General features: G+C 50.9%; 2 protein-coding genes across 5 annotated transcripts in view; one reads left to right on the forward strand and one right to left on the reverse strand.

The window, feature by feature from the left end:
- The window catches only part of ZDHHC3 (zinc finger DHHC-type palmitoyltransferase 3), a 60709-nt gene extending 44862 nt beyond the window's left edge, over positions 1-15847 (forward strand). For 3 of the 4 annotated variants that reach the window (XM_065933887.1, XM_065933885.1, XM_065933884.1), the window contains one exon: positions 13464-15847. In XM_065933887.1, coding sequence (XP_065789959.1) covers positions 13464-13724 — 261 coding nt within the window. In that variant the 3' untranslated portion in view covers positions 13725-15847. Of the gene's footprint in view, positions 1-1314; positions 3604-13463 lie in introns of those variants that run through there. The other variant, XM_065933886.1, reaches the window with a different exon arrangement.
- A 6991-nt stretch (positions 15848-22838) lies between these two features.
- Positions 22839-26279, reverse strand: TMEM42 (transmembrane protein 42). Its single transcript, XM_065935413.1, has 3 exons — positions 26043-26279; positions 24040-24186; positions 22839-23463 (listed from the first exon to the last, which is right to left on the reverse strand). The coding sequence occupies exons 1-3, from the start codon at positions 26232-26234 to the stop codon at positions 23323-23325; spliced, it is 480 nt and encodes a 159-aa protein (XP_065791485.1). The 5' UTR covers positions 26235-26279; the 3' UTR covers positions 22839-23322.
- Positions 26280-26803: the final 524 nt, after the last annotated feature.

Here is a 26803-nt window from a genome sequence, read left to right on the forward strand (position 1 = left end):
TTTATAAGCATTAGTACCATTATAAATGAGTGTCTGTAAAAATAGTAGCCGATAGGGTCCATCCAGCTGTGCATCTGGGCAGCGCATGTGACCGGCTTCTGTGCGTGAGGCCTGCAGGGAACCCAGAAGTGACCGCCTGGCCCCACCCGCTGTCACACAGGCTGCGGCCCAGCGGGGTCGGAAGGCAAACTCTCATGGCCCTGGCCCTAGCTGTTCTTCCCCGTCCAAGCCATTCCTAAAGGGAGCCGAGCTGAAAGGAAGGGAGAGAGGAGTCGAGGGCCTGCCTCGCGTGGGCGAGGGCGTCCCGCCCTTGACCGGTATGGTGTGGTCCCAGGGCCCTAGGCTGTGAACAGAGTCGGACTGGGCTGTCCCCTCGGGCTCCAGCCCTGTTCCTCCACCTCACAGAGACCGTGGCAGATAGACCCCTGGTCGGGCCCCTGCCAAGCCGCTTCTGCCTCGTCCTCCAGCTCTACCTGCTCACCAGCCCCTTCCGGAGAAGGGGGAATGAAGGGACCGACCTGCTCCCCCAGCTCGTTTTTCCTGCAAGGCTTGGCTGGGGGTGGTGTGGGCTCCGTGACAACTGCTGAGGCCGCCTCGGGTCACCCTTGTCCCCAGAGGAGCCCAGGAAGGCCTTGGCCGGGGCCGAGGTGGAGCGGTCTGCCGGGGCGGGCCCTCTAACCTGTACTAATCCCTCTGCTCCCTCCTCTGTGCTGACCTCTTCCTCCTGCTCACCTCCTCCGCTGCACCTGGCCAGCCCCCCTGCGCCGGGCGCTACTCGGCCTCCCCGGCTGGCGGGACAGACAGCACCAGAGCGGTTGTTTGACTTGGTCCTTTTTTTTTTTGTCTGCAAAGTGGTCATAGCAGCTTCAGAGTTCCCACGAACCAATGCTTGGCTCTCACGAGCTCAAGCTCCCCACGAGCTGAGGCTCCGCACGCCCCAGCCTTCAGAGCGCTCCCACACACAGCTCGGCGCTGGGCCCAGAACCCCCAGCCAGGACTCACTTAACACCGGATTGCCTGACCAGGAGCAGCGGCTTCGGGGCCCGCTGACTTTCTTACGTGTCCCTTCCTGTCTGGAGGGACTTACACAGACGTGCCTGTGTGCCCACCCAAAAGAAAAATGATGATTCCTTTTTGTCTTTAGCACTTTTTATGAGAGAAAGAGAAGAAAAAAAAAATGTACTATGTAGATAAGCCTCATGGCTTTAAAAAGGAAGCATTTACTCCATTCACCTCAAGCTAATGGATTTCTCTCCCCCAAAAAACCACAGCAGTAAAGTGCTTGACTGAAAGTATGATTGTTCTTGTTTTCAGGGAATAGAACAATTGAAAAAGGAAGAGAGAAGATGGGCTAAAAAAACAAAATGGATGAACATGAAAGCCGTTTTTGGCCACCCCTTCTCTCTAGGCTGGGCCAGCCCCTTTGCCACGCCAGACCAAGGGAAGGCAGACCCGTACCAGTATGTGGTCTGAAGGACCCTGAGCTGCACTGCCGCTCAGACACAGACCCTATCCCAGCACTACCGTCTGACCCGTTCTCATGAATGTCTAAACCGAAAAGGCAACACAACTACTCTGATACATTTTTTTTTTTTTGATGTCTCACATAAAATGGCTGAACATTGCAGAGAAAAAAAAAAAAAATGTCCCCATGGTTTTTATTTTTGAAAAGATCATCCTTTCTATTTTTTGGTGACTGAAGCTGCTTTCCTTTTTTTTCCTATTTAAAATCACTTCTCTGGCCTCTGGTTTCCTCTCTGCTGTCTGTCTGGCATGACTAACGTGGAGGGCACTGTCTCCAGGCCACGACCCCCCCCTTGTACTAACTGAGTCGTGACGCTTGTGCGTGGACGGACCGGCCCGGACGCCTAGTGGGGGACCCACAGGAGAGAACCAAGAGGGCCTGTGGCCTCCCACTGCCCAGGAGGCAGTGGCAGGTGCCTGAATGGGACTTAAAACCTCGCTGAAGATGGATGCTCACCCCTTGTGACCTGCGAGGGCTGAGATCAGGGCTGGAGTCCCAAGAAGGGTCCTTGACCCCAGCAGCCTCGTGCCCCGTGTGAACACGATTTGCCTCTGAATTCACAAAATCAATTGCCTGCCTTGTACTTTGTGGGCTCTGGGTACGTAGAATGATTTTGGGGGTGGGGGGGGTGGAGGTGAAAGGGGTCTTATTTGTATTCCGAATCACCGGTTATATTCCGACTGATCATTTGGAAGAATGTGAAGGAAAGAAGTTTTTCCAGTTCAAAATGCCTTACACAATCACGAAGAGAAGAACATGACGCAGTTTCAGGCGAGCTGTTTCCCTTATTCCCTCTGCTTCCTTTCCGAGCGTCCCACCTCCCTCCCTCTCCTAGAGCGGTGTTCAGCAGTGTTACTGCCAAGCGAACCAGCCACAGCCCCACAGTCGACCCCCTCCTTCCTCATTTTTGTAGATCTCCGCAGTGGGTTTACTTCTGGATGTTTTAGACCCATAAATGTACATGTCTCCATGTCTTGTCTGTATTTTAACCTGGGAGGCCGTGGACCTGCGTGGGCTGCCCGTGATGCAAAGACACCATCACCAAGTTGAGAGACACCCACCCGTCCAGTGGAACCGGCAGATATCTAAGCCTGCGGCGCCAAGACTGACTAGCGTTTCCATTTGCACACTTGTGTGTTGAGTCTAATTAGAAGGAGGGAAGGCCTGAAGACCGTGAGGGGAGGTGAGGGGACGAGAAACGCGTATCAAACGCGGAAGTCACATAAATCTGACTGCCGATCGTGTCACATGGGGAATTGTTTTTAAATGATCACCACAAACTTTTTTTTTTTTCTTTTTAATCTGCTTGGGGTGGGTTTTGGGGTGAGGTTCACGAAATCAGCCCGGGGTGGGGAGAGATTTCGTCTAGCTGTGTGATCTTTCAGAAAAGTAAGTGGAACATGCTGCCTCTTTTCAATTCTGTCAGTGCTTCCACATGGAAACCAAATGCAATAAAATTTTTCCAAAACCTGTTCTGGCTGAGCCCCCCGTCTCTCACAGAGTCACCCCTTGGGTAGAGCTGATGGTCCAGTCAACGTGAATGTGCTCTGTTGGGGCGTTTCTTTCATTGCTTTAAAGGCATCTGTGCATGCTCCTTTTTGTGTCATCACCTCTAAAGGATGTTTACAGCCCTCTTTTGGACAAACTGGCCCCCCCGGGCCTCTCTTCTCTGGCTCTTTCTGCAGCCTGTCCCTTCCCTGGTGCTTGTGGATTCTTTGGAACAGACAAAAAAACTCATCAGGTCTACAAAAATTTGCTTCTCCAGTTGGGCCTGGGAGAGAGACCTGTTTTCCTCTGCCCACCCACCAGAAAGCAAAGTGAAGCCAGAGGAAATGACTGGAAACTTCCACACACATCCCTGGGATGTGGCTTTGAGGCACTCTCCACCACCCCTCAGATGTTTACGCAGAGAACCCTTTTCTTAGCAATCTTTTCTGAGTCAGTTAGCTTTGACCTGCCTCTGCTCTGCTGTTTATACTATAGTCAAGTCTGCAGTCTAGGCTTTTTTCTCTCAATGCTGTTTTAAATCTAGTCCCTAGCATTTGTTCCCTGTGTGCTTCCCCCACCACCCCCAACCCCACCCCTTACACCGATGAAAGAAATGTGGTTGTTGAATGGCCCTAGAGCATTTTAGAAAGCCCTCACTCTGCTGTGTTCCCTCAAGGATCTATCCCTGGGGAGAGAGGGTGCTTTTGCTGTGCTCCCTCCTGCCAGGGAAGAGAGAGTAGGACTCAGGGAATATTGTCAAGTATTTGAAGTCCTCAAGATATCCCATCTTCAAGGGCATTTTTTTTTTTTTTAATGAATCATGTTGGTGGTTCTCCCCCGTGGAATTTCTAAGGAATACAGTAGATCATGCTGAAGATGTATTGGATTTTGTTTTCAAGTCCCCAAAATAGAAAGTCATCATTTACACCTGAGCATACCACCTATATATCTTTCCCAGAGAGTCTCCTCCTGACATCCAATGTGATTCTGTCCCTGGTTTTTTACAAGCCCTTTGGGTGAAAGAATGAATGTTCCTAGTTCTCAAGCCAGAGTGAAGAGCTGCACTCAGGACATAGGAAATATCCCCAAACTGCCTGTGTTCTTCCTGTTTTATCGTGTTGAGATGGAGAATGTTTTGCCAGGAACCCAGTGAGCGGAGGCTTCCCGGGTGGCTCAGCGGTACAGAATCGACCTGCCAACACAGGAGACGCAAGAGACGCAGGTTTGATCCCTGGGTTGGGAAGATCCCCTGGAGAAGGGCGTGGCAACCCACTCCAGTGTTCTTGCCTGGGAAATCCCATGGACAGAGGAGCCTGGCGGGCTACAGTCCATGGGGTCGGATACGACTTAGCAGCTGAGCAGCCGCAGTGGCCAGCGATGAGGAATGTGGCTGCTTTCTGCAGCACAGTGGTTGAGCTTCCGCCTGGCGTCCCCCCAGGAAGAAACAGGCATCCCCGAGCGCTCCTCAATCTCCCAGGATGTCAGATGAAGAAGGACATCTCCACACAAAGGCAACCCAGCCTTTTGCTTCGGCACGGGAGTCCCAACAGCACTGAACGGTGCTGGCGTGGAAAAATGAGCCAGTAGTAGCCACGGTCTTCCAGGATGTGGCCTCTGGGGAGTGGAAAGGAAAAATAAAGAGGAAGGTGACTTGATCAGTTGGATTGGTGACTCCTTACCACCTTTCAACTTCTGGTTTGTTTTCATAGCAGCCAGACTGAACATGCAAAAAGCTTAGGAGCAAACAAATCTGTGCATATTTACATGGGCTTGGTGACATCATGCACAAGGTGGACGCGGGTAGAAATGCATGTGCTTCGTCTCCTAGTCATATACTATTTCATCTTTGTAATACTTTTTTCATGGAAGAACGCAAAGTGAGACATCTTGACTTACTAGCTTTTAAAACCCACTTTCCTCATGAGGTAAATTCGACAATGTTTATTGAACACTTAGGTGAGGTCAGTATCACACAGAAACCCCAGACCTTGGAAGGCTGGGCTGGGTTCTTTCAGCCAGGCTGATGGGTTTTATGATTTTCTCACTTCAAAGCTTGCAGTACATAAGCCTGCACAGTGACCTAGCCCATAGAGGTGAGGGGTTCCAACCTAGAAGGGGCCCTTAGTTAACAAAGATATTTGAAGAGAGGAAGATTTTGCTAGAATCCCTCTTGAGAATCTTCCTGCTGAGGGATGTACTGAGACAGTGCATCTCCAAGTGTGATCCATAGACCAGCAGCAGCCTCATCTCCTGGGGACTTGCCAGAGGTACAGATTCCCAGGTGCCACCGCAGACCTGCTGAATCAGAAACTGGTTGGGGAGCAGCGATCTGAATGCTCACAGCCCTCCAGGTGATGTGGTGACGCACGTTCAAGTCTGAGGATCCACTTGGGGGCTACAGGGGTTACCCACAGGCCTGCCAATGATGTGGTCCTGGGAGCTGCAGGACTCAGCATGGTGCTAGCTGGGGTTTTGCCCACTGTGAGCCCTTCTTCCCTCACAACCGGCAGCCTCCCCAGCCAGTGAGTGCTAAGAAAACAAGGAAAGTGTTTGAAGGGGAGCTAGACGATTCACCTCTCCAGTGATCTTCCTCCATATCTCATCTGACCCACTGGTTTCTGGACCAAGAGGCCCTTTGGGTGAAGAACCCTCCCAGAAGAAGATGGAAAAGAGTGGAGCCAGGGTCCTCCCTGCAGGAGTGGTGGCCAGTGAGTAAGTGAGGCTTGGGGCAGACACAAGAATGTCCTGGCCTTTGGTTTCTGTCTGTGGACCTCAACACCCATGTGGCCTTTTCTTGCATCTTTTAAATATATATCGCCTGAGAATCGCCTAGTAGAGGATGATGGATACACAGTGAAACAAAAATAAACTACTGACAAGTCTACAGGCTTCCCTGGTGGCTCAGTGGTAAAGAACTTGCCTGCCGATGCGGGTGATGCAAGAGACACAAATTTGATCCCTGAGTTGGGAACATCCCCTAGAGAAGGAAATGGCAACCCACTCCAGTATTCTTGCCTGGAAAATCCCAAGGACAGACGAACCTGGTGGGCTATAGCCCATGGGGTTGCAAAGAGCTGGACATAATTGAGCAACTAAACAAGTCTACTCTCCCAAACTGAAGACTTCCATTTCCCCCATCCTCTCACTCAAGGAAAAAAAAAAAAATCATTGATGACTTGAGCCTTGTGATTATACTAGCAAAGCAGAGTGACCCCCAGGGATCCCTCATCTGTGCAGGTGAGAGCTGAGGAAGCTGATCCAAATAGCTGATCCATGGAATTGTGAACAATGTTGCCAGGATAGTGTTTGCAAAAACCTTTAGGATGAAGACACACACTCTGACATGGACATAAAAGATGCTCTGAATTCCTGCATCCGAGGTCATGTGGTGACAGGACCTTGGGCCCTCTGTCTTTGGTTTCAATCTGGCTCAACTCCATCCTTCCTGTGACCTTAGGCAGTAATTTGCTTAAGCCTCTGCTCATCTGTAAAATTCTGGAGATAATATAACTCACAAGGTTGCTCTGAGGATTCAGAAAGAGGAATGGATGTGAATGAATGTTAGGATGGTGTCTGGCGTGTTGTATGACTCTAGAGAATGTTAGCTCTGGTGAAGCTGTGCTTTTCAGATCATGTGCACAACTGTTCAAGTGCAAGATCAGTTTATTGGTTTGCAACAGCATTTTTTAAACAAAAATAAAAAATAATGCCTTACACCTTGTAAAAGACATATTTTCATGAAACTTTGGGGTGTGTATGTGTGTGGTAGGCTGCAACAGAATAGTATTCCCAATTGTTTAGTCGCTCAGTCGTCACAACTCTTTGTGACCCCATGGACTGTAGCCCGCCAGGCTCTTCTGTCCATGGGATTTCCCAGGCAAGAATATTGGAGTGGGTTGCCATTTCAAGGCAGTGGCAACCCACTCCAGTACTCTTGTCTGGAAAATCCCATGGACGGAGGAGCCTGGTAGGCAGCAGTCTATGGGGTTGAGGAGAGTCGGACACGACTTCATGTTTGCTTTTCACTTTCATGCATTGGAGAAGGAAATGGCAACCCACTCCAGTGTTCTTGCCTGGGGAATCCCAGGGACGGTGGAGCCTGGTGGGCTGTTGTCTATGGGGTCGCACAGAGTCGGACACAACTGAAGCGACTTGGCAGCAGCAGCAGCCATTTCCTATTCCAGAGAATCTTCCCGACCCAGGGATCGAGCCTGCGCCTCCCTGCATTGGCAGGCAGATTCTTTACCGCTGAGCCACCAAGGAAGCCCGTTTCCTCTTCTGGGTTGCACTAAAAACATGTGAAACCACTGATGAAGAGAGTCTTGCCTGGCCGCCTCTGAGGAGGGCACGTTTGCATGGGCTGCAGCAACTCCGACTTTGTACCTCTGAGATGCGGGGACCTCCTGCTCTTCCTCTGTGGGCTTCAGCCGAGTCCTTACAGAGCATGTGCCTGGTATCCGTCTCCTGGTGACCCATGGTCATTCTGGGGCATTGGTCAGTTGGCTTATAGGTCACTACTCACGTGGCACCCAGGCTGATCAGGCCTGAAAGGCTGAAGTCACACACTGCCTGCGAGAAACGCTGGCTTAGGCAGTTGCCCCCTTACCAGGAATCAACAAACAATTCCTGTTTGCTTGAGCAGAAAGTGGGTATCACTGCCGCCTCCACAAACCTCCAGCTTAAGAACTCTGCCTCCTGGACACCTTTAAATCTACACAGAACTCAAAAGTGAGTCCTACCAGGGAAAAGAAACCTCACTGGCTCCTTCTGAACTTCATGGTCCAGATCTTCAAAGTTTCTCTTTTTTTTAAAATCTTTTTGTTTGTTTACTTATTTGGCCTCCGTGTGGCATGTAGGATCTTAGTTCCCCACCAGGGATCAAACCTGTGCCTCCTGCAGTGAAAGCACAGAGTCTCAACCACTGGACCACCAGGGAAGCCCCCTTCTGACTTTCTTTTGCATCAGATTCATTTGGAGTATTTTTTCTTCTTCAGACAGACACTCCTGGATGTTTGTCCACTTAACTTCTGAGGAAGTTCGTCTGGTGGGCAGGCCAGGCTCTGTCTGGAACATTTTTACAAGCTTGCTGAGGAGGTTGAGTATCATTCTGTGGGCTCTTTTTTTATTTTTATTTTTTAAGTTATTTATTTAATCTTTGGCCACACTGGTCTTCATTGCTTTGCGCAGGCTGTCTCTAGTTATGAAGAGTTGGGGCTACTCTTCGTTGTAGGCTCTAGACACATGGCCCATGACATGTGGGATCTTCCTGGACCAGGGGTTGAAACTGTGTCCCCTTCATTGTCAGGCAGATCCTTAACCATTGGGCCCCCAGGGAAGACCCCCCCTCTTTTTATTTTTAATTAAAAATTTTTTACTGAATAGTTGATGTATGATATTATATGTTAAAATATAGTGATTCAAAAATTTTCAAGGTTATACTCCATTTATAGTTATTACAAAGTACTAACTATATTCCCTGTGTTGTACAATATATCCTTGTAGCTTATTTTATACACAGTATTTTGTACCTCTTAATAACTTACCCCTATATTGCTCCTCTCCCTTCCCCTCTCCCCATGGATAACCACTAATCTGAATCTGTGAGTCTGTTTCTTTTTTTGTTATATTCAGTAGCTTGGGTTTTCTTTTCTTTTTCTTTTTTTATGATTCCACATAGAGGTGATATCATACAGTATTTTTCTTTCTCTGACTTATTTGATTTAATGAATTCAGTTATTTCAACTTAGAATCCATCCATGTTGTTGCAAAAGGAAAAATTTCTTTTATGGCTGAGTAGTATTGCATTGTATATATATACACACACCACTATTTCTTTATCCATTCGTCAGTTGTAGACACTTAGGTTGCTTCCATGTCAGTGCTACTGTGAATATTGCAGTATCTTTTGAAATCAGGGTTTTTTCCTTTCAGATATATCCCCAGGAGTGGAATTGCTGGGTCATATGGTAGTTCTGTTTTGTTTTTTTAAGAAATCTCCATACTGTTTTCCACAGTGATTGCACTAATTTATATTCCCACCAACAGTGCACAAGTGTTCCTGTTTCTCCACATCCTTGCTAACACTTATTTGCATTGTTTTTGATGATAACCATTCTTACAGGTGAGAGGTGACATCTCCTTGTTGGGGATTTTTGGGGGTTGTGTCTGGTCTTAGTTGCATCATGTGGGATCTTTGCTCTGGCATGACGGCTTCTCTCGTTGCAGCATGCAAGCTCCAGAGCATGTGGCCTCAGTGGTTGCAGCACTTAGTTGCTCTGAGGCATGTGGGATCTTAGTTCCCTAACCAGGGATTGAACCTGCATCCCTTGCATTGAAAGGCAGATTCTTAACCACTGGACCACCAGGGAAGTTGCTCATTGTGGTTTTGACTTGCATTTCACCAATTATTAATGATGTTGAGAATCTTTTCACGTACTTATTGGCCATCTGCCTGTCCTCTTTGGGGAACTGTTTATTCAAGTCTTCTGCCAATTTTTAAAGCAGGTTGTTTGTTTTTGATGTTGAGTTGTAAGAGCTGTTTATATATTTTTAATATTAACCCTTTTTTGGTCATATCATTTGCAAATATTTTCTCCCATTCTGTAGGCTGTGTTCATTTTGTCATTGGTTTTCTTTGGTGTGCAAAAGGTTTTAAGTTTAATTAGATCCTACTTGTTTATTTTTGCTTTTATTTCCTTTGCTCTAGGAGACAGATCCAGAAAATATTGCTACAGTGTATGTCAAAGAGTATTCTGCCTATGTTTTCCTCTAGGAGTTTTATGGTTTCTGGTCTTAGATTTAGCTCTTTATTTAGAGTTTGTTTTTGTATATGGTGTTAGAGAATGTTCTAATTTCATTCTTTTACAGGTGGCTGTCCAGTTTTTCCAGCACCACTTATTGAAGAGACTGTCTTTTCTCCACCGTATATTCTTGCCTCCTTTGTGTTAGATTAATTTACCAAAGATGTGTGGGTTTTATTTCTGGGCTCTCTATTCTGTTCCATTGATTTGTTTGTTTCTATGCTAGTTCCATACTGTTTTGATTACTATAGCTTTGTAGTATAGTCTGAAGTCAGGGGGCCTGATTCCTCCAGCTCGTGTTCTCAAGATTGCTTTGGCTATTCAGGGTCTTTTGTGTTTCCATATAAATTAAAAAAATTTTTTTGTTCTAGTTCTGTGAAAAATGTCATTGGTATTTTGATAGGGATTTCATTGAATCCACAGATTGCCTTGCATAGTATGGTCATTTTAACAATATTAATTCTTCTAATATGAGAACATAATATTTCTTTCCATCTGTTTGTGTTGTTCTGTGGGTTCTTTTGCTTCATTTCCTCTCCAGCTTTTCCCTGCCTTTGAGTGAAGATTTGCGGTAGGATTGAAAATGCAGAGGGCACACCAGTTCCCATCCTGGTTCTGAAGCACAACCAGCAGGACTAGCTTTGGCCACTGTCACAGCCTCCCAGCACCTGTGTCTTCTCTGCCAGCTGTCAGTACTAACAACCACCTCCTCTCAGGGTGGTTGTGAGAATCCACAGTGATGGTTTTGAGTGAGCCCAGTCAATGCAAACCCACCATTCTGGCATTTCTGGATGTCCCCTCTGTAGCCTGGCCAGCCACATAGCCATGCCCCAGCCCCTCCTCCATCAACAGGCTGCAAGTGATCACTCAGGAAGGAATGCGGGATCCCCAGAGCAAGTCCCCTAGCTGGCCATCACTGATTCTGCTAAGGAGGGAGGCCTGGCGAGGGACCAGATTGTGACTATCATGGCATCCTGTGCCCCAGACCCACATGAGCCTCCCTCAAGAGTTGTGTCTACATGGTCCATTTCCTGACACAGCTTTCTCATTCTCATTATAAAAGTCACCCCTGTTCATTGATGAAAACCTGAAACAGAAATTAAAATCCCATTCTCAAACCCCAGATCCCATGATGATGTCACATGCAACTTTGCTTTCTTTCCTTGTCACCACATGGACAAGAATTTCCAGTGTGTGTAAACCTGTATCAATGCCACTTGTTTAGAATTTTTATTGAAGTATGGTTGGTTTACAATGTTGCATTAATTTCCCTGTACAGCAGGGTGATTAAGTTATATCAATACATATGTATATTCTTTTTCACATTCTTCTCCATTATGGTTTATCACAGGAAATTGAATACAGTTCCCTCTGCTGTACAGTGGGACCTTGTTGTTTATCCATTCTATATATAATAGTTTGTATCTACTAATCCCAAAGTTCCAGTTCTTCCCTCACTCACCTTTCCTTTCCCTTGGCAACCCCAAGTCTCCTCTGTATCTGTGAGTCTGTTTCTGTTTTGTAGATACACTCATTTGTATTGTATTTTAGATTCAGTATGTAAGTGATACCATATAGTATTTGCCATTCTGACTTACTTCCCTTTAGTATAATAATCTCTAGGTCCATCCATGTAGTTGCAAATAGCATTATTTCATTCTTTTTTATGGCTGAGTGACAGTCCAGTGTGTGTGTATACATAGGTTGTTTCCATGTCTTGGCTATTGTAAACAGTGCTTCTCTAAACATAGGGGTGCATGTATGTTTTCAAATTATAGTTTTGTCTGGGTATATGTCCAGGAGTGGGATTGCTGCATCATATGGCAACTCTCTTTTTAGTTTTTTGAGGAACCTCCATACCATTTTCCACAGCGGCTGCACCGATTTACATTCCCACCAACAGTGTAGGAGGGTTCCCTTTTCTCCACACTCTATGCAACATTTATTATTTGTAGGCTTTTTGATGATGGTCATTTTGACCCATGTGAGGTGGCACCTCATTCTAGTTTTGAGTTGCATTTCTCCAGTAATTGGCAATAATGAGCATCTTCTCATGTGCCTTTTGGCTATCTGTATATCTTCTTTGGAGAAATGTCTGCTTAGGCCTTCTGTCCATTTCTCAATTGCATTGTTTGGTATTTTTGAGTTGTATGAGTGAGCTGTTTGTATATTTTGGAAATTAAACCCTTGTTGATGCCACTTTTATTAACTGCATTAGTGTTCTACTTATAGAAAAACATATAGAAAATTGACTTAGCCATCATTATTGGACATTTTGATTGTTTTTGAGTTCTCATTATTGTAATTCTGCATTCAAGACTATATTGCCTAAATCATGGTGTCTCGGATTTTTTTTTACCTTTTTACTGAGACATAATTTCAGATTTAATCAGGAAAATGGTAAAAATAGTACACAAAGAGCTCCCATATGCCTTTCAGTCAGTCTTTCCAAATGTAAACATTTTTGAAAACCATAATACAGTATAGAAACTTGGAACTTTTATTGATACTATTAGCTGACAGGATACCATTAACTAAAAGAGCGCTGGAGAGGCAGTGACAGGCATAGCCTGATCTCAGCCGGTGCGTGTGTCTCTCCTGCACAACAGAGAGGACTGGGCCGGTTCGGTAAGGATCCTAGGTGGAAGAGAAAATCTAGAACTGGGTCCTTCTGAGGTGGAAAGCGCTATCCGTGGGCAGGACGGGTGCCCGACCATCGCCCCTGGCAGAATCCCTGGCTCCAGAAGAGGCGGAGCGGGCAGCGCCTGGGTGGGGGGAGAGGGTGCTGTGGGTCCGGCCTGGCTGCGCCTTTAACTCCTGCGGCTTCTCCCCCTCCCCAACACCCTCTCTGTGGCCTGGCGCACCGACACCCAGAGGCAGGTGAGTGGGCAGCTCGGGAGAGGCCTCAGGGCGTGTGCCCCGCATGTGCAGGCCCGAGGCCGGCTCGCACCGCGGAGCGGCCCCGCGTACCCTCCGGCTGCCCCTTGCATGTGGCGCTCCTGTGCACGCGGCTGCCTCCTGCCCTCACCTGTCCCGTGTCCCCTGCGCTCCCCTTAACCCCAGCATCCCGCTTCAGGCCGGTTTCGCTGCGCCTGCTGTCGGAGGGGGAAGTGGTCCAGGATTCTTGGGGAGGGGGTCATCTTTCCAGGTGGTCTTAGGATGGGGGGTGGGGGTGCAGCTCACGCCTACAGAGGCCTGAGGGGTTACCCCTTGGCCGTTTGCCACCAGGAAGCCTGGTCGCTGTGCAGCAGCCATCTTGGGCACCCTTGGTCCTGTGGAAGGAAAGGGCGGGCAGGGATAGGAAAGGCAGGCCCTGCTTGCTCTGCGGCTCGGCGCCCCGCGCCGCCCTCTGAGGAGAACCACCCCCCCCCCCCCGCGCCCCTCCCCGCCCTCTGAGGAGACCACCACCCACCCCCCGCGCTCCTCCCCGCCCTCTGAGGAGAAACCCCCCGCGCCCCTCCCCGCCTTCTGAGGAGAACCCCTCCAATCTCTGAGGAGAACCCCGCCCCCCCCGCGCCCCGCCCCCCGCCCTCTGAGGACCCCCCACTCCCGCGCCCCACCCCGCCCTCTGAGGAGATCCCAGCCCTGGGCCTCAGCGCTCTGCTGTGCTCAGCGCTCTGCTGACCCTCTGTATCCCATTCTCCCCGCAGGGCATCGAGCGCCTCCAACGAAAGAACCAGCGCAGGCAACGCAGGGGCAGCTGGAAGTCGGTCAAAGAGGCCTTCGGCGGGGACTTTTCCCTGAACTGGCTCAACCCCTTCTCCGGATCGAGTCACCCAAAGCCGCTGAGCGACAGAGACTGGGTGCGGCAGGTGTCCTCGGTGTCAGACACGGAGAACACGGAGACCACGACGGAGGAGCCGTCGGAGGAGCGGAAGGACTTGGACTCCGCGGAGGTGGTCGATGAGTGACGCTGCGGGGCGGGGCCGGGGCGCCTGGGCACCCCACGCGCTCCCCTCACGCTCCTGGCCACCGACCCCCCCCCCCCCCACGCCGGGCCAGGTCAGGCGGTGGGGGTGAATGCAGAGAGGCTTGCTCTGAGCTCCCCACCCCGTGAGGGATTATCAGTCCTCCAGGCTGGGCGCGCTTCCCAGCCTGCACGCCTCACCCAGCAAAGGAAGCTCCCAACAGGGCAGCCCAGGGGAAGAAAAGAACTTGCCTCTGTCCTTTCTTGGGGTGTCTGTCTTCTCTTGAGAAGGCTGGGGCCCAGGCTCCTGGCTTTTGGAAACTAAAGCTGTGATGAGGTGGTGACAGAAGGACAGAGAAGGGCTGGCCTTGGAAACCCCAGCATTCGCAGAGATGGGCCTGGGCAGGCAGCGAGGATCCTGGCTGCAAGAAAGGGCTACCCCCCAACCCCTGTGCCTGCCTTACTAGGAGACAGCCATGGCGGCCTCGGCTACCTGCGGGGCTCCAGCCTGGTTTGAGAGAGGACCCCCACACACATGGGGTGTGCCCAATTGTTGTGACAGCAGCACGCATACTCCGCTTGCGTTCTGCAGACACCAGAAGCCTCAGTCCGCTCCGAGGTGTCTGTCTTGGGGCTAAGAATCTGTCCACTCCCAGTGGAGGGGCAGAGGGACAACGTAGATAGAGCTCCTGGAACTCCGACCTCCCCTGTGAAAACTGCATTTAACTGTCGCTCCTGAAAAGAGTCTAACCACCCACACGGGCAGAACAGACCAGAAAATCCAGCCTGAGTCTTAGGCCTATAACCCAAGACAATGCCCTTTCTTGGGGTGTTTCTCTCAAGCCATGGATGGTGGCCAGGGCCTGCCGACTGAGAAGCAGGAAGGCCCCCTGTCACACACACAGACCTCCCACACTACCAGGCTGAGCCGGGACCCTGCTCATCCCATGTGAAGCCTGAAGTGTCCGTGATCATTCCTGAAGGTCTGAGCAGGGCATCCTGGGTTCACAATCCCCGTTCTCATAGCAGCTGAAGCAGCATCTTTCACAGAGTCCAGAAGAGGGTTGGTGTCCTGTGGTGATTGTGGGTAAGAAAGGAGGGCCAGGCAGTGGCCTTTCTGGGAGGGCACCCTTGGGCATTCTGTAATGGTGGCGATTGTCAGACACTGTCGTCCACCCCCAGTGACCCGCCAGGCTCTGGGCTTTCTTGAGGAGGGGCCGCTTCTTTCCTCATCCCAACTCTAATGATGTCTCACAAGAGGGTGACAGCAGGACTCTGGCATTGATATAGCAGTTGGCAGGGCATGGGGCCATCCACACCCAGGCCGTAGGCCTCTTTTCTGGGTCCATATCAGCTTTAATATTTATTAACGGCTATATAAAGGACCCTGGGGGGCTCTGAAGCCTGTTAACTCACCATCTATGCAGGGCGTGACTACAGAGGCCTGCTAGTTTTTATCCTTACCCAAAAAGGTAAAGGTATCCTTACTGCATCCAAGGCGCAGGCTTGATGGACTGTATACCCAAGAGACTCCACATTGAGGAAGGAAAGCCATCCGAACCCCTGGAGTCCCCAGGAGGCCATGGATAGAAGAAGGGGAGAGGGGTCACTGGTCACTACGGACAGCTTCAGGGGTCTCTGCTGAGTCCAAGCCTGAGGTCAAAGGCATGTGCTGAACCTGGGCCCCTGAGAAATGTCCTTGCATGACACGTTTGAAACCTGTCTTCCTCTGGCCATCATGGCCTGAAAGCAGAGGTACCCACCAGGCCCAAAGTCACTTCTGCTTTCAGATTGGTGGGTGGGGAGGCCTTTCACCCCCACAGAGTGGGACCCAGCCCCGACCCCTCTCCTCGCTGAGTCTATCTCCCTCCACACTAGACACATCAGACCGTGTCCTGGGAGGGACACCTGGGCCATGTGGAAATCATCTGCCCAAGCTTAAGCCTCGTGGCCTCACACCAGCAACCACAGTGGCCTTCTCTCCATGGTGGCTGTTGCCAGTGTGATGATATTCTGCTTAACCCCAAACTGACCACCGGGCGACTGATGTCAGAACAAGCTGAGGGCTTCAGGGAGGGAGGCCAGGCACAAGCCTCCACCTCTTTGTCTGAATAAAAAGCTCTCTGGTCCACCTCAGCTGCTAGAGTCTTGTGTCTTCATGGAGCTCCCAGTCCAGACCCCCTGGGCTGCGTCCTGCCTCTCAGGTCATCTTAAGGACATCTCTGAGCCTCTTCTCTCCCATTTGTGGCCCAGGAGACAAGTGTCACACAGCTACACCCTTGTCTTGGGATCTTCTCCCTGTGGTATTTCCAGCAGGAAGAAAACTCACCTTTCATGTACCAAGCATTGATGCAGCATCTACTGTGGATATTTGGGCCAAGAGTGCCCAGAACTGAAGGTGCTTAACTCTAGAGCCCAGGCTTCCACCTCTGAATTTCCTGCAAATTTCACATAAAATATCTCTCATTCAGCCCACATGGTGCTACACGATGCCTCTGCCAGAGTGTGTCCAATTGGGGTTACAGCCTTAGAGGGAGGAGCAGGCATCCCCAGCGGGGTCCAGAACAAAGAAGCCCGACCCCAGAGAGAGACAGTTCCTTGACCTGGGAAGTTCAGAGGATCAGACAGCTCTCCAGGTACCCACATGGTCCCAGCATAAGACACTAAGAAGCTTGTTCACAGAAAGCTCTGGGTCCACCCGGAGGACCACATGGTCATCTTGATGGCATCGGAGTTTAGTTAAAGGTGCACTGATCATCTGAGCAAATCTCTGGAGGGCAGCACCGAGAGAAGAGCTGCAGGTAACACAAGGGCTTTGTGTTGGCACAAGCAGGTGCCTCCTTCTGGGCAGGGACAGACCCCTGCCCGAGGGAAGGGGGTTCTCCCTCCCAGGCTGGGCCACCTCCCTGTGGCCAAGAGCCTGTCAGCAGGGCCGAGGCCATCTCTCCGGGTCCCTATGCTCCTGTCCACAGCTCTGCTTCCAGGCCGCCATATGGGGCCAGTAGCATCAGTGAGATGAGGTGTGGGGCTAGGCGGGAGCCTTCATGGCGGCACCCCTTGGGATTCTTCTTTACGCCAGAGGTCAGGAAGGGTCATCCTTCTTTAACCCCTTTCTTTTCCTGGAGCTGGTTCAAGTCAGGGCCCTTCTGGCCGGCCGGCCTGGTTCTGCACCCTGAAGTGGAGTGGAGACCTACGGGGTCACTAAGGCAGCTTTATTCCTGGGGGTTGAGGAGTGAATGGGAGGTATAGGGCGATAGATTTTAACCTCCTTGACCGTGAGAGGGAGAAACTGAAGCAACAGGATCAGCAAATTCAATGACCGGTCTAGGGCCATGTCCAAGGTGGTTCACAAGGGCAGGCCTTCCTGAAAAGGGAAGCTGGGGTCCGGGGGCATGGGGGGACACAGGGCTGACCCTGCTTAGCTGGGCAGGGGCCTGGGATGGGCCTGCTGGTGTGAGGAGGAGGGGTGCTTGTCCATCACTCCCACGGCTGCCTGGAGGAGGTGGATGTTTTGGGTGTTAAGAGTGAGAGTGAAACATCTGGATGAGAACATGGTGAGGAGCCTGTGGCTTCCTTGGAGAAGGTTCAGAGGCTGTTTGAGGGAACAGGTAGGCAGGCTCCCTCACCAGGAGGGGGGAAGCCATTCACTATCTTCCCCCTTCCCTCCCCCTGCGCCCTCATGTCAGCCCTCTTAAAGTTTCCTGATTTTAACTACCATCATCAAGGAGGTGGGACCGCTGGCTCACCCACCACCATCACCAAGGGGCTGGGGCTTCTTCCTCGTGGAAGACTGGAAATGGCCCCTTCGCTGCAAGTGCCTCGAAGGCCCACCAGCCATGAGGAAGTGCAGGCAGGGGTCATGAATTTTGGTTTCAGGTGCCACAGTTTCAAGTTGCCTGAAGTTGTCAAAAGTCAAAGGCAAGCAGACAGCACGTGGTCCTCAGTCCTGCATCTGGTTTGGGCTCGGGCTTGGTGTGTGCTGAAGTCTGTAGGAAAGGCCCTGTCCCCCTGCTGGCCCTCAGGCCCCCTCGGGGAGGGAGGAGAGGTGGGAGTGAGGCGTGGGGCAGAAGTCCTTGGACTCCAGGCAGACACAGTGGAGAGAGAAGATACTTTCAGCAGCCCCAGCCAGTGTGGACAGAAGGCTGTGGTCAGCTGCTGCTTCCAGGGCTGATGTGCACTGGGACTGAAGAGGTGGTCCCTTCTCACAGGGCGAGTGGGCAGCAGCTCTGGGCTTCTGATAGCCTGGGCTATCAGGCCAGCTCTGTGGCTGTGGATGCCTTTGGTTCTGACCACAGACAGCCATGGTCCAAAACTCAAGGTGGCAGGGCAGAGCTCTGGGACCCAGGCTGGGCATTTCTACTGTCAACAAGGTGCCCCTGTGATTCCACATGACCTGGCCCAGTAGTTGTGCTGCTGTGGTTGGTTGACCTTTGAAGGCTATCTTTCACCCAGCTAACTCTTGAATCTGCCCTCATATGAGTAATCAAACCTGATCGTCTGAAATCTAATGAGTAATAAAATCTAATTATCTGAAAGTTAATACCTAAGGTTTCCTTGGAAGAAAAGCTATGACAAACCTAGACAGCATATTAAAAAGCAGAGACATCACTTTGCTGACAAAGGTCCATATAGTCAAAGCTATGGTTTTTCCAGTAATCATGTATGGATGTGACAGTTGGACCATAAAGAAGGGCACCAAAGAATTGATGCTTTCAAACTATGGTGCTGGAGAAGACTCTTGGACAGGAAGGAGATCAAACCAGTCAATCCGAAAGGAAATCAACTGTGAATATTCATTGGAAGGACTGATGCTGAAGCTGAAGCTCCAATACTTTGGCCACCTGATGTGAAGAGGTGACTCATTGAAAAAGACCTTGATGCTGGGGAAGACTGAAGGCAGGAGGAGAAGGGGACAACAGAGGATAAGATGGTTGGATGGCATCACCGATTCAATGGATATGAGTTTGTGCAAACTCTGGGAGATGGTGAAGGACAGGGAAGCCTGGGGTGCTGCAGTCCATAGGGTTGCAAAGAGTCTGACACCACTAAGCGACTGGACAAAAATCCCTAGGCAGGAAATGCTGAAATGTTCAACCAAGGCTCAGAGCCTGTCAGAGCTGCCACCTCCTTCCGGGGCATCAGGCAAAGTCTAGTTGGCAATGAGAACAGTCTTCTCAGCAGGAACCTCTTTCACCTCATTGGAACTAAACTTGTTGAGAAATTTCTTGAGTCCAGCTTTTGTTGGGATGCCTTTTATGTGGAATCTGATGGTCTCCCCAGGCTTCACTGTCCTGGAAAATTCAAAGATACACAACCATGCAGTTGGCTGGGAGTGCTGCGGGAGAGGGGAGGGGCACTGTGAGAGAAGCCGGGAGTGCCAGCCTCAGCTCAGTCTTTTTGAAGGGTCCTGGCTGGTCCTGGGCAGGTCACATGGGCATCCACACTGGGCGCTGTGAGAAATACCTAGGAACTTTAGATGACTACTTATGACAAGACCCAGGCTGGAGAGTCAGTCGCAGCTGTCAGGGCTGGGTGGGGACGTCAGTAGTATCTCTGCCATTGGGAGCACTAGGTATAAACCGAAGAGCTGAAGACAAGCTCAACCTCCAACTTGCTGAGTCTGATCCACACACCGACTTTTCCAACTTGGATTACTATAGAAGACCTTCACACTGTAGAACACACATGCTCCTCTAGCTTATTCTGGAAGATCAGAAGATCCAGAAGTGCAGCTCTCAAGTTCCTATACAGTCTCAGCTAGCCAAGGTGAGCGGCAGCACCTACTGTTTACAAGGTACCTCAAACATCCCTAGAGACATGACTGCCTGAAGATGTGTGTGTTTTCCCCAATTCCTCTCAGGAGGTGGGAGAAATTTTCTACTAAGCCATTTGGGTGAGGGTGGGAAGTGAAATTCCCCAAGAGAAACTCTTGACGCTTAAGTCATGAAAGACCCCTCTCTGCCTTTGAGGGGGTGGGGTGGGGGCTTCGGGGAGGGCAGGAGGTGCACAGCTGACGGGAAAGAGTTGCTAAGGAGCTTTTCACTGTAACTTTTGCATCTTTAGAATTTTGTACTATGTGCAAATAATTACTTATTCCAAAAATTAAAATGTTAAAGATTCAGTTGAGCAAAAACTTTAAAAATAAAATTGCCTATTGATGCATCACTTCTTCAGAAATTCTAATTTGGAAAAGCAAGGTGTTATTTCTCTTAGGAATACACCTGGCCTGAAGAATAAGCCAACCAGGGCACCCCCACAGGGGTCTTAGAGACCCACCCTGAGCCAAGACCGAGCTCCAGGAAGGAGCCCTTTCTGCCTCTAGTGGCTCGCCTCTACCGGGGAGCTTAGCCTACTGGAAAGATACAGATTTCTGAGAGGCGGGCATTTCTTCGGACTCTAGAATTCTGCAATGATGAAACCTTTGATGATTGGTTCATCATCAAACATAGGCAGTCCAAGTAGGTATTGGAATCCAAGGACAGAGTCTCTTCAGATGCTGCCAAAGAGCTAGAGAGGAGGGATGTGGTCATTACTACAGACTCCCAAAGTGAGTTACCATCAGGCACAGAATTAGAAGAAATCTGGATGGACAGAACTGGGTTACTTTGTGTAAGTCTCTTCCTCTCTCTGGAAAACAAGCAGCTGAGCTCAAGATGAAATAATAATTGACTTCGTTCTCCAGGTTCCCATCCTGAGTCCATGGAGACGTCCCCAGCTTTAGAACTTTTTCTGCCCATTCTCTACTGCCCTGGCTACCCACAAACCACTGGTTAGAGTAGGCATTTGAGACAAAATCTTTGCCATCATAAAAGACTTCCAATGCTACTTCTAGCACCCCTGATTCATGACTGTGATGAACTCCAGGCTTCTAGACTAGTAGTCTCTTTGGCCCCTATTTTCTCTGTGCATAGATTCCTTGTAACTATCGAGTGGTAGCTACTTAGGAAATGTTCATTTGTGTTAACTCACAAACTGTGAAAATAAAAAGCAGGGTCTCTAAAGCAGGGACACACGTGCGTGTGGGGGTTATCTTCCACCCTTGGACCAGTCTCAGGAGGAAGCTATGTGGCCTGGTGGTAGGGAGTGGGGTCCTGCAAGGTCTCCACGAGAGGTCTGGAACAGTGAGGGTTGGGAGGGCAGACATGGGAGGCAAGAGTTAAACAGGAATCAAAGAGATGTTCACTTCCTCAGCCAGCTGTGTGGGACTTCCACGGGGCAAGTGTGGGACAGTCCTAGCACAGACATAACTAAGAACAGGAACAATCGTAAACCACTGGGGACAAATGAGATCCCTGAGCCCACACAGAGAGATTGTTTCATAGATGAATAGATGATTGATAGATCAGACAGACAGATGATAGACTGGAGAGAAGGAAGGGCTTTGGTTACAGAATACCGGGCCCAGCACATAAGCGCAGAGGGAGGTGAAGTTGGGAAATGACTGTGAAACCATCATAGAGAAGGCTGCTTCAGACATGAGTTGTCATGCATGCACACTCAGTCGTGTCCGACTCTGTGACTGTAGCCCGCCAAGCTCCTCTGTCCATGGGATCCTCCAGGCAAGAATACTGGAGTTGCCATGCCCTCCTCCAGGGGATCTTCCTGACTCAGGGATTGAACTTGAATCTCCTGCATTGGCAGGTGGGTTCTTTACCACTGAGCTACTTGGGAAGCCCCAGCATGAGCTGTCAGTGGAAAGTAAATTGGGGGGTGGGGTGGGGGGCAGGGAATGACGGGAATGATTTTCATGAGGACCAGGATATTTGCATGACCTCATTTACTTCCTGTTTACTCCAATGAACTCTGTCCTTTCTGAAATGAAATGAGGAGTTGAGATGCCTCAGGGAGTGTGAGGCAGCAAACGCTGAGATGCTGTGTGACACAGCAGACTGAAGTAATGCAGTCATAGCCAGGGCAACTTTAGAGCCTTGAAAAATCTGAAGCGCCACGAAAGGATGCTCCAGGGAGCCTCCCAAGAGGACCTGGCTGTGATCATGCCTTGATTTTAGACTTCCAGCCTCCAGAACTGTGAGAGAATATGTTTCTGTTGGTTTAGCTACCAATTTTGTGGCCATTTGTTTTTGCCCTAGGAAAGGAATTCACAGCACAGAGTCCGTGTGTAGCGCTGGAGCACCCTCCCCGCCTGCTGCCTCCTTGGGGCCTGCAGCATGACTCAGCACCCCCATACGGGTTAACCTGGGTTAACCAGGTCAGAGCAGTGCTGGGACTGCAGGAAGCCATACCTCAGCTGTCATTTTTTTTATTTTTAATTTTAATGCTTTTGTTTTCTGTAGTTATTGTACCTGGCTGGGTAGAAAAGACTGAAATGTCAACTGCTTGCAATGTCATATCATAAATGCTGGGGAACCATCCCAATCAGGGTAAGCTGCGAGCAAAGTGTTGGCAGGATACAGCTTCCTTGTTTTTCGCCACCAGTGGGTGAGTTGGAATTTAAATCCTCTCAGTATTAAAAAACAAAACCAGTCTGCATAATGGATGATGTTTGCTGTAACTTCTGCCTCTTGGAGTCGAGAGAGAGAGATGGCAGATGGAGACACACCGTTAAGGTTTTAAAAGGCAAAGTTGCTCTTAAACCAAAGTTAGCGATAGTTGCTAAGGCGCTCTTGTGAGACCATCAGCCTATGACTTTTCAGCTTGTGTGCAGATTTCTGGCGGGGTGTGGGGGGCACTGTCCAATCAGGACTCGAAAAATGACAAGATGGCAACTTCCCTGGGCCGGGGGGGGGGTGGGGGGGGCAGTCCAGTGGTTAGGACTCTGTGATCTCACCGCCAAAAACCAGGGTCCAGTCCCTGCTTGGGGAACTAAAATCCCAGAGGCCAAGTGGTGCAGCCATAACATAACATAAAATATTTTAAGAGCTATGGACAGATATGCTCCTGAATTTGAAGAACATCTGCCTGGGTAGAGTCAGGGAGGAACTGGCAGGCAGAGCAGCCAAGCCCCAGGCCTGGAAGCAGGCATGGGATTTCAACTCCCCTCTGAGAACTGCAGCTCACCCTAGTTGCTCTTACTCCAAAAAAATGAGGAAAGGAAAAAAATTAGGACAGAATTGAGATTGCACACCTGGCAGTTTTAACTTACAAAACAAGCATTTATTAATCTAGTTTTTCTTCTCTTGCCTTAATACAGAAACATGAGGCTGATGGTCTGGTAACATCGATGTGAAGCCGAAAGCCCAACCAGTCCTGATTCCAAAATCCCGTGACCGGCCTTCATTAGGCAACAGGACCACAGTGTGGTCTCAAGTCCATACAGTAAGCTGACCAGTCCTAGGGTCTCCTGCGCCTGCCGGGGCTCACTGGGTGGGCTGGGGAACACGAGAGTCAACAGCACAGTGCAGACGGATGGAGGAGGCGGCTTCAGGCAGAACACTGCCGAGGTGTACTTCCCCTGACAGAAGCTGGAGCTGTCCACCCACAAGGCTTCCTGGTCACTGGCCTGCTTCCCTGGGCAGCATCGTCCTCTGGCCCGGGGTCGGAAGGCTGCGCACCCAGATTGCCCTGAGCTGCGGTCCCCACACGCCACATGGCGGCCTGAGCCGCCATGACTCTTTCCAGCGGGTCTGCCATTCTGGCTGGTGCTACCGCTGCTTGTGCGGAAGGGGCTTCCTGGGCGGTGGGAGCTCCCGGTGGATCAGGGTGAGTCCACAGAGGATGAGGAACACTCCGCCCCACCACAAGACCTCCTGGCACTCTCCGTACAACACAAAACCCAGGAAGGCCTGTGGGACAGAGACAGCTGTGAGGCTGGGCGGACAGGTGCCCGCAGGGTGGGTGGACACCACCTGACTCCCCCGTGGCCGAGTGCCTCCCAAGGCAGGAAGAAAGGTCTGGGGCTGGAAGTCTTGGGCCTGAAACCCAGCTGTGATCTTCAACAGGTCTCACCTATAGAAGTGGGCCGGGTACCTCCTCAGAGCACTGGGCCAGCAGAGGGGACCAGAGAGGTCAGCAGAGGCCGGAAGCCAGGCCCTGCACACAGCCGACCCAGCACATGCTCCCCGGCTCAGCCCCACTGGAAAGGAAGACCCTCCACCCTCCATGTCTCCTGCCTGAGTTCAACAGATCCCTGTGGAGCAGCAGACAAGTAGGCTTTTGACAGCTGGACATCCTCGCCATCTAACTTGAGAATGTCACCAAGTTTGAGAGATTGAAGGTGAAGTCACAGGGAGTCAAGATACCGCCCAACCTCTGCTTCAGTTCCTGTCCCTTCTCCTAGGTGGGAAAGCAGGAGTTGCCCAAGGACAACCCACTCAGAACCCAGGTTTGGGACAAAGGAACCATACACTCAGGCTACTCACCGAGTTGAGGATGTTTGAAAAAGTCACCGTGACAGATGCGATGGCTGAAGACATGGACAAACTGAGTCCCCGGCTAAAGAATGTCCACATCAGAGAATTGGTGGTAGCCATCATAACAATGCCCAAGACGCAGAAGCCCACGTTCACCTGTAGGAGAAAGGGTCACTGCAGCCACGGTCAGCCCTGGCCAGGCTTGACCAGCAGCCACCCTGACAGCCACCCAGGGTCACGGTCATTGCTGACGGCCAGGCCACCACAACCTGGGGTCCTCAGAGCTTTCCTGCACAGGACCTCACTTAACCCTCCGCCAGCGGCACACTCACTCAACAGCTGAAACAAACTCAGAGAAGACATTTATTTGGCCATTGTACCAGCCATGTGACCTTGGGTGGAAGTACTAATTCATATCCAGTTATCTTCTATTGAACACCAGGCTGTTACGGCCCCACAGTGACCAGTGCGGTGGGGACAGTTCAGTCTCAGTGGGCCAAGTAGTTATCTCCCGGTCTGAGTAAATGAGGGGCAGAGTCCTCACATGCCAGAATCAGGTGAAACAGGAATTGGTGGTCTCCCCGCTGTCCTGTGCAGCCTAGAAGCCATTCAGCCCGGTCCCACCATGCATTCTTGAGCTTTTACTTGGTAGCAGGCCCTGGGCTAAGTGTCATAAGTACATTTTCATTTATTCCTTAACTTCATTTTACAGGTAAGGAACCTGAGGCATTAAGGAACTTGCCTGAAGCACCACAGCTTGGGGAAGCCACCAGGATTCAGTCTCAGGCAGTGGGACCGCATGCTCTGAACTAGGACATGGCATGGGAAACCACACCTGGGAGTGTCTGACTAGTGACCCCAGGCCTCACTTGGAGAACATGCAGATTTCATTCATTTGTTTGTTACAGACTACTGAGAGAACAGAGGATCTTTAGAAGCTTCCTATAGAAAGGATGTGCAGACCCCTTACTTGGTTTTGAGTTATTAACCTGCCTGCAGACAGAGGGCCGCTTCCCCTGGGGATGGCACCCATCTACACCTCCTCCTCTTCTTTCTCATAACAGTTTTCCAGCAGCTGAATATATGGTGTCTTGAGGGAGTGTCTAATTTACACGGAAGCACCGTTATGTGCCAATGGCAGCCTACTTATGTAAAGGCTTATGAAAGTCTGCTGCACAACTGAGAAAACAAGAAAACCTCATGGCTCATGGTCACTCATCTTACTTTGGACCACTTACTCCAATTAGAATTACACACGCCAGGATACCAACTCCACGCATGGCAGTGCCCACTGGATTAGCCCTTAACAGGCTTACACCTAAAGAATCAGCCTGTCTACTGTCTCAGTCCGGGACTAACCCCGAGTTGCAGCAGCTGCAATGAAACCTCTTTACCAAGCAGAAGCTCGCCTATATGACTTGAGATGGGAGAGGCCACCTTAGCAGACATGGGGAGGCAGTTCAAGAGTTCTCAGCATTGGGAAAATATCCAGAACGTTTATCTCAGTCTTCCTTTTATACCTAGGACATCCCAAATTCCCAGGTTTCCTGGCAGGTGGGTTGACCAGTCAAAACACCCGTTAACCACAGAGTTGGGCAACAGGCTTCTCACCTTAAGAGTCACGTGGAGAGAAATGCTCAGGCACAAAGGGCTTAAAATGAGAGTAGAGACTGGATGTAGGAGGTGTGCGTCTTCCCCGAGAGTGAACTAGCCCAGTCGGAGGACAGATTTTTGGGGTCCCTGGTAAGGGAACAGGCCTCAGTCCCTGACGTCTCTTACCACCTACATTGGACGAGGGCTGGGCGTGATTCCGAGTAGAGGTATGCTCTTCTGCCCACGCTGTTCTGCAGCGCCCGACTACGGCTGGGCCCCCCAACCCACCCCCCAAAACAGACCCGCGGGGGTCGGACGGCCCCAGCGCCGCCAGCCCGGCCCCGCCCCGGAGCCCCGCAGCGCCCCTCCTCCGCCTGGCCCCTCCCGCCGGCCCACCGCAGCAGCGCCCCCGGCTCGACCTCTCTGCCGAAGGCCAGCTTGGCGGAGGCGGCGGCCAAGGCCCCGAACGCGCCGGCGCACAGGCAGTTGAACACGCCCCAGAAGCGGCGCCGCATCGCGCCGGCCTGGAGGTGTGGGGGGAATCCGGCAGAGGTGTTAGGGTAGGCGGCGGCGCACACCCCACCGCCTCCGGGCAGCGGTCTTCCCGCCATGGCGCTCGCAGCCACCTCTCGGGGCGCCAGCCAGCGCCTGGGCCGGAGGCGCGCGACGATTGGACAGCGGCGTCACGTGGGCGCCGCACCACGTGAGTGGCATGGCCAATTGCGGCTCCGCGATGGCCTAGGGGGGCGGGGCTTCCGCAGTCTTCGTGGCGGTGGCCGCTCCTCTGTGTTAGGTTTAGGCTTTCTCGAGAGGATTTCTGGACCGATATATCCAGGCTGACTGTGGTCGCTGTTGTACAACCATTCTTCGTGACTCAGCAATTTCAACCCCTGCTACTAGGTGGGGTCCAGCATCGGTTTCCCCTAGGAACTATTTAAAATGCCGAATCCCAGGCCCTGCCCCACACCCATTGAATCAGAATCTGCATTTATTTTAACAAAACCCCAAGGAGACTGACCTGCACCTTCTAGAAGCACAAAATGGATAGATGCGTTATGGCAGAGGGCGCTAGAGATTGCAGGCTCAGTAAGAAAGCGGAGTTGGAGTTGAGGGCTGGGAGGGAGGTTAGGGCTTCTGGGAACTCAGATGGCCCAGATGGTTACAAGTACACTGTAGGAAA

The sequence above is a fragment of the Muntiacus reevesi genome, chromosome 4 (genome assembly GCF_963930625.1).
Source record: "Muntiacus reevesi chromosome 4, mMunRee1.1, whole genome shotgun sequence".
Lineage (NCBI taxonomy): Eukaryota > Metazoa > Chordata > Mammalia > Artiodactyla > Cervidae > Muntiacus > Muntiacus reevesi.

Coding starts and splice junctions, on each gene's coding strand:
- TMEM42 (XM_065935413.1), bottom strand. CDS start 26,234: ATGGCGGGAAGACCGCTGCCCGGAGGCGGTGGGGTGTGCGCCGCCGCC. Junction 24,187..26,042: donor AGCTGGCCTTCGGCAGAGAG/GTCGAGCCGGGG, acceptor TTTCTCCTACAG/GTGAACGTGGGCTTCTGCGT. Junction 23,464..24,039: donor TTTCAAACATCCTCAACTCG/GTGAGTAGCCTG, acceptor TCTGTCCCACAG/GCCTTCCTGGGTTTTGTGTT.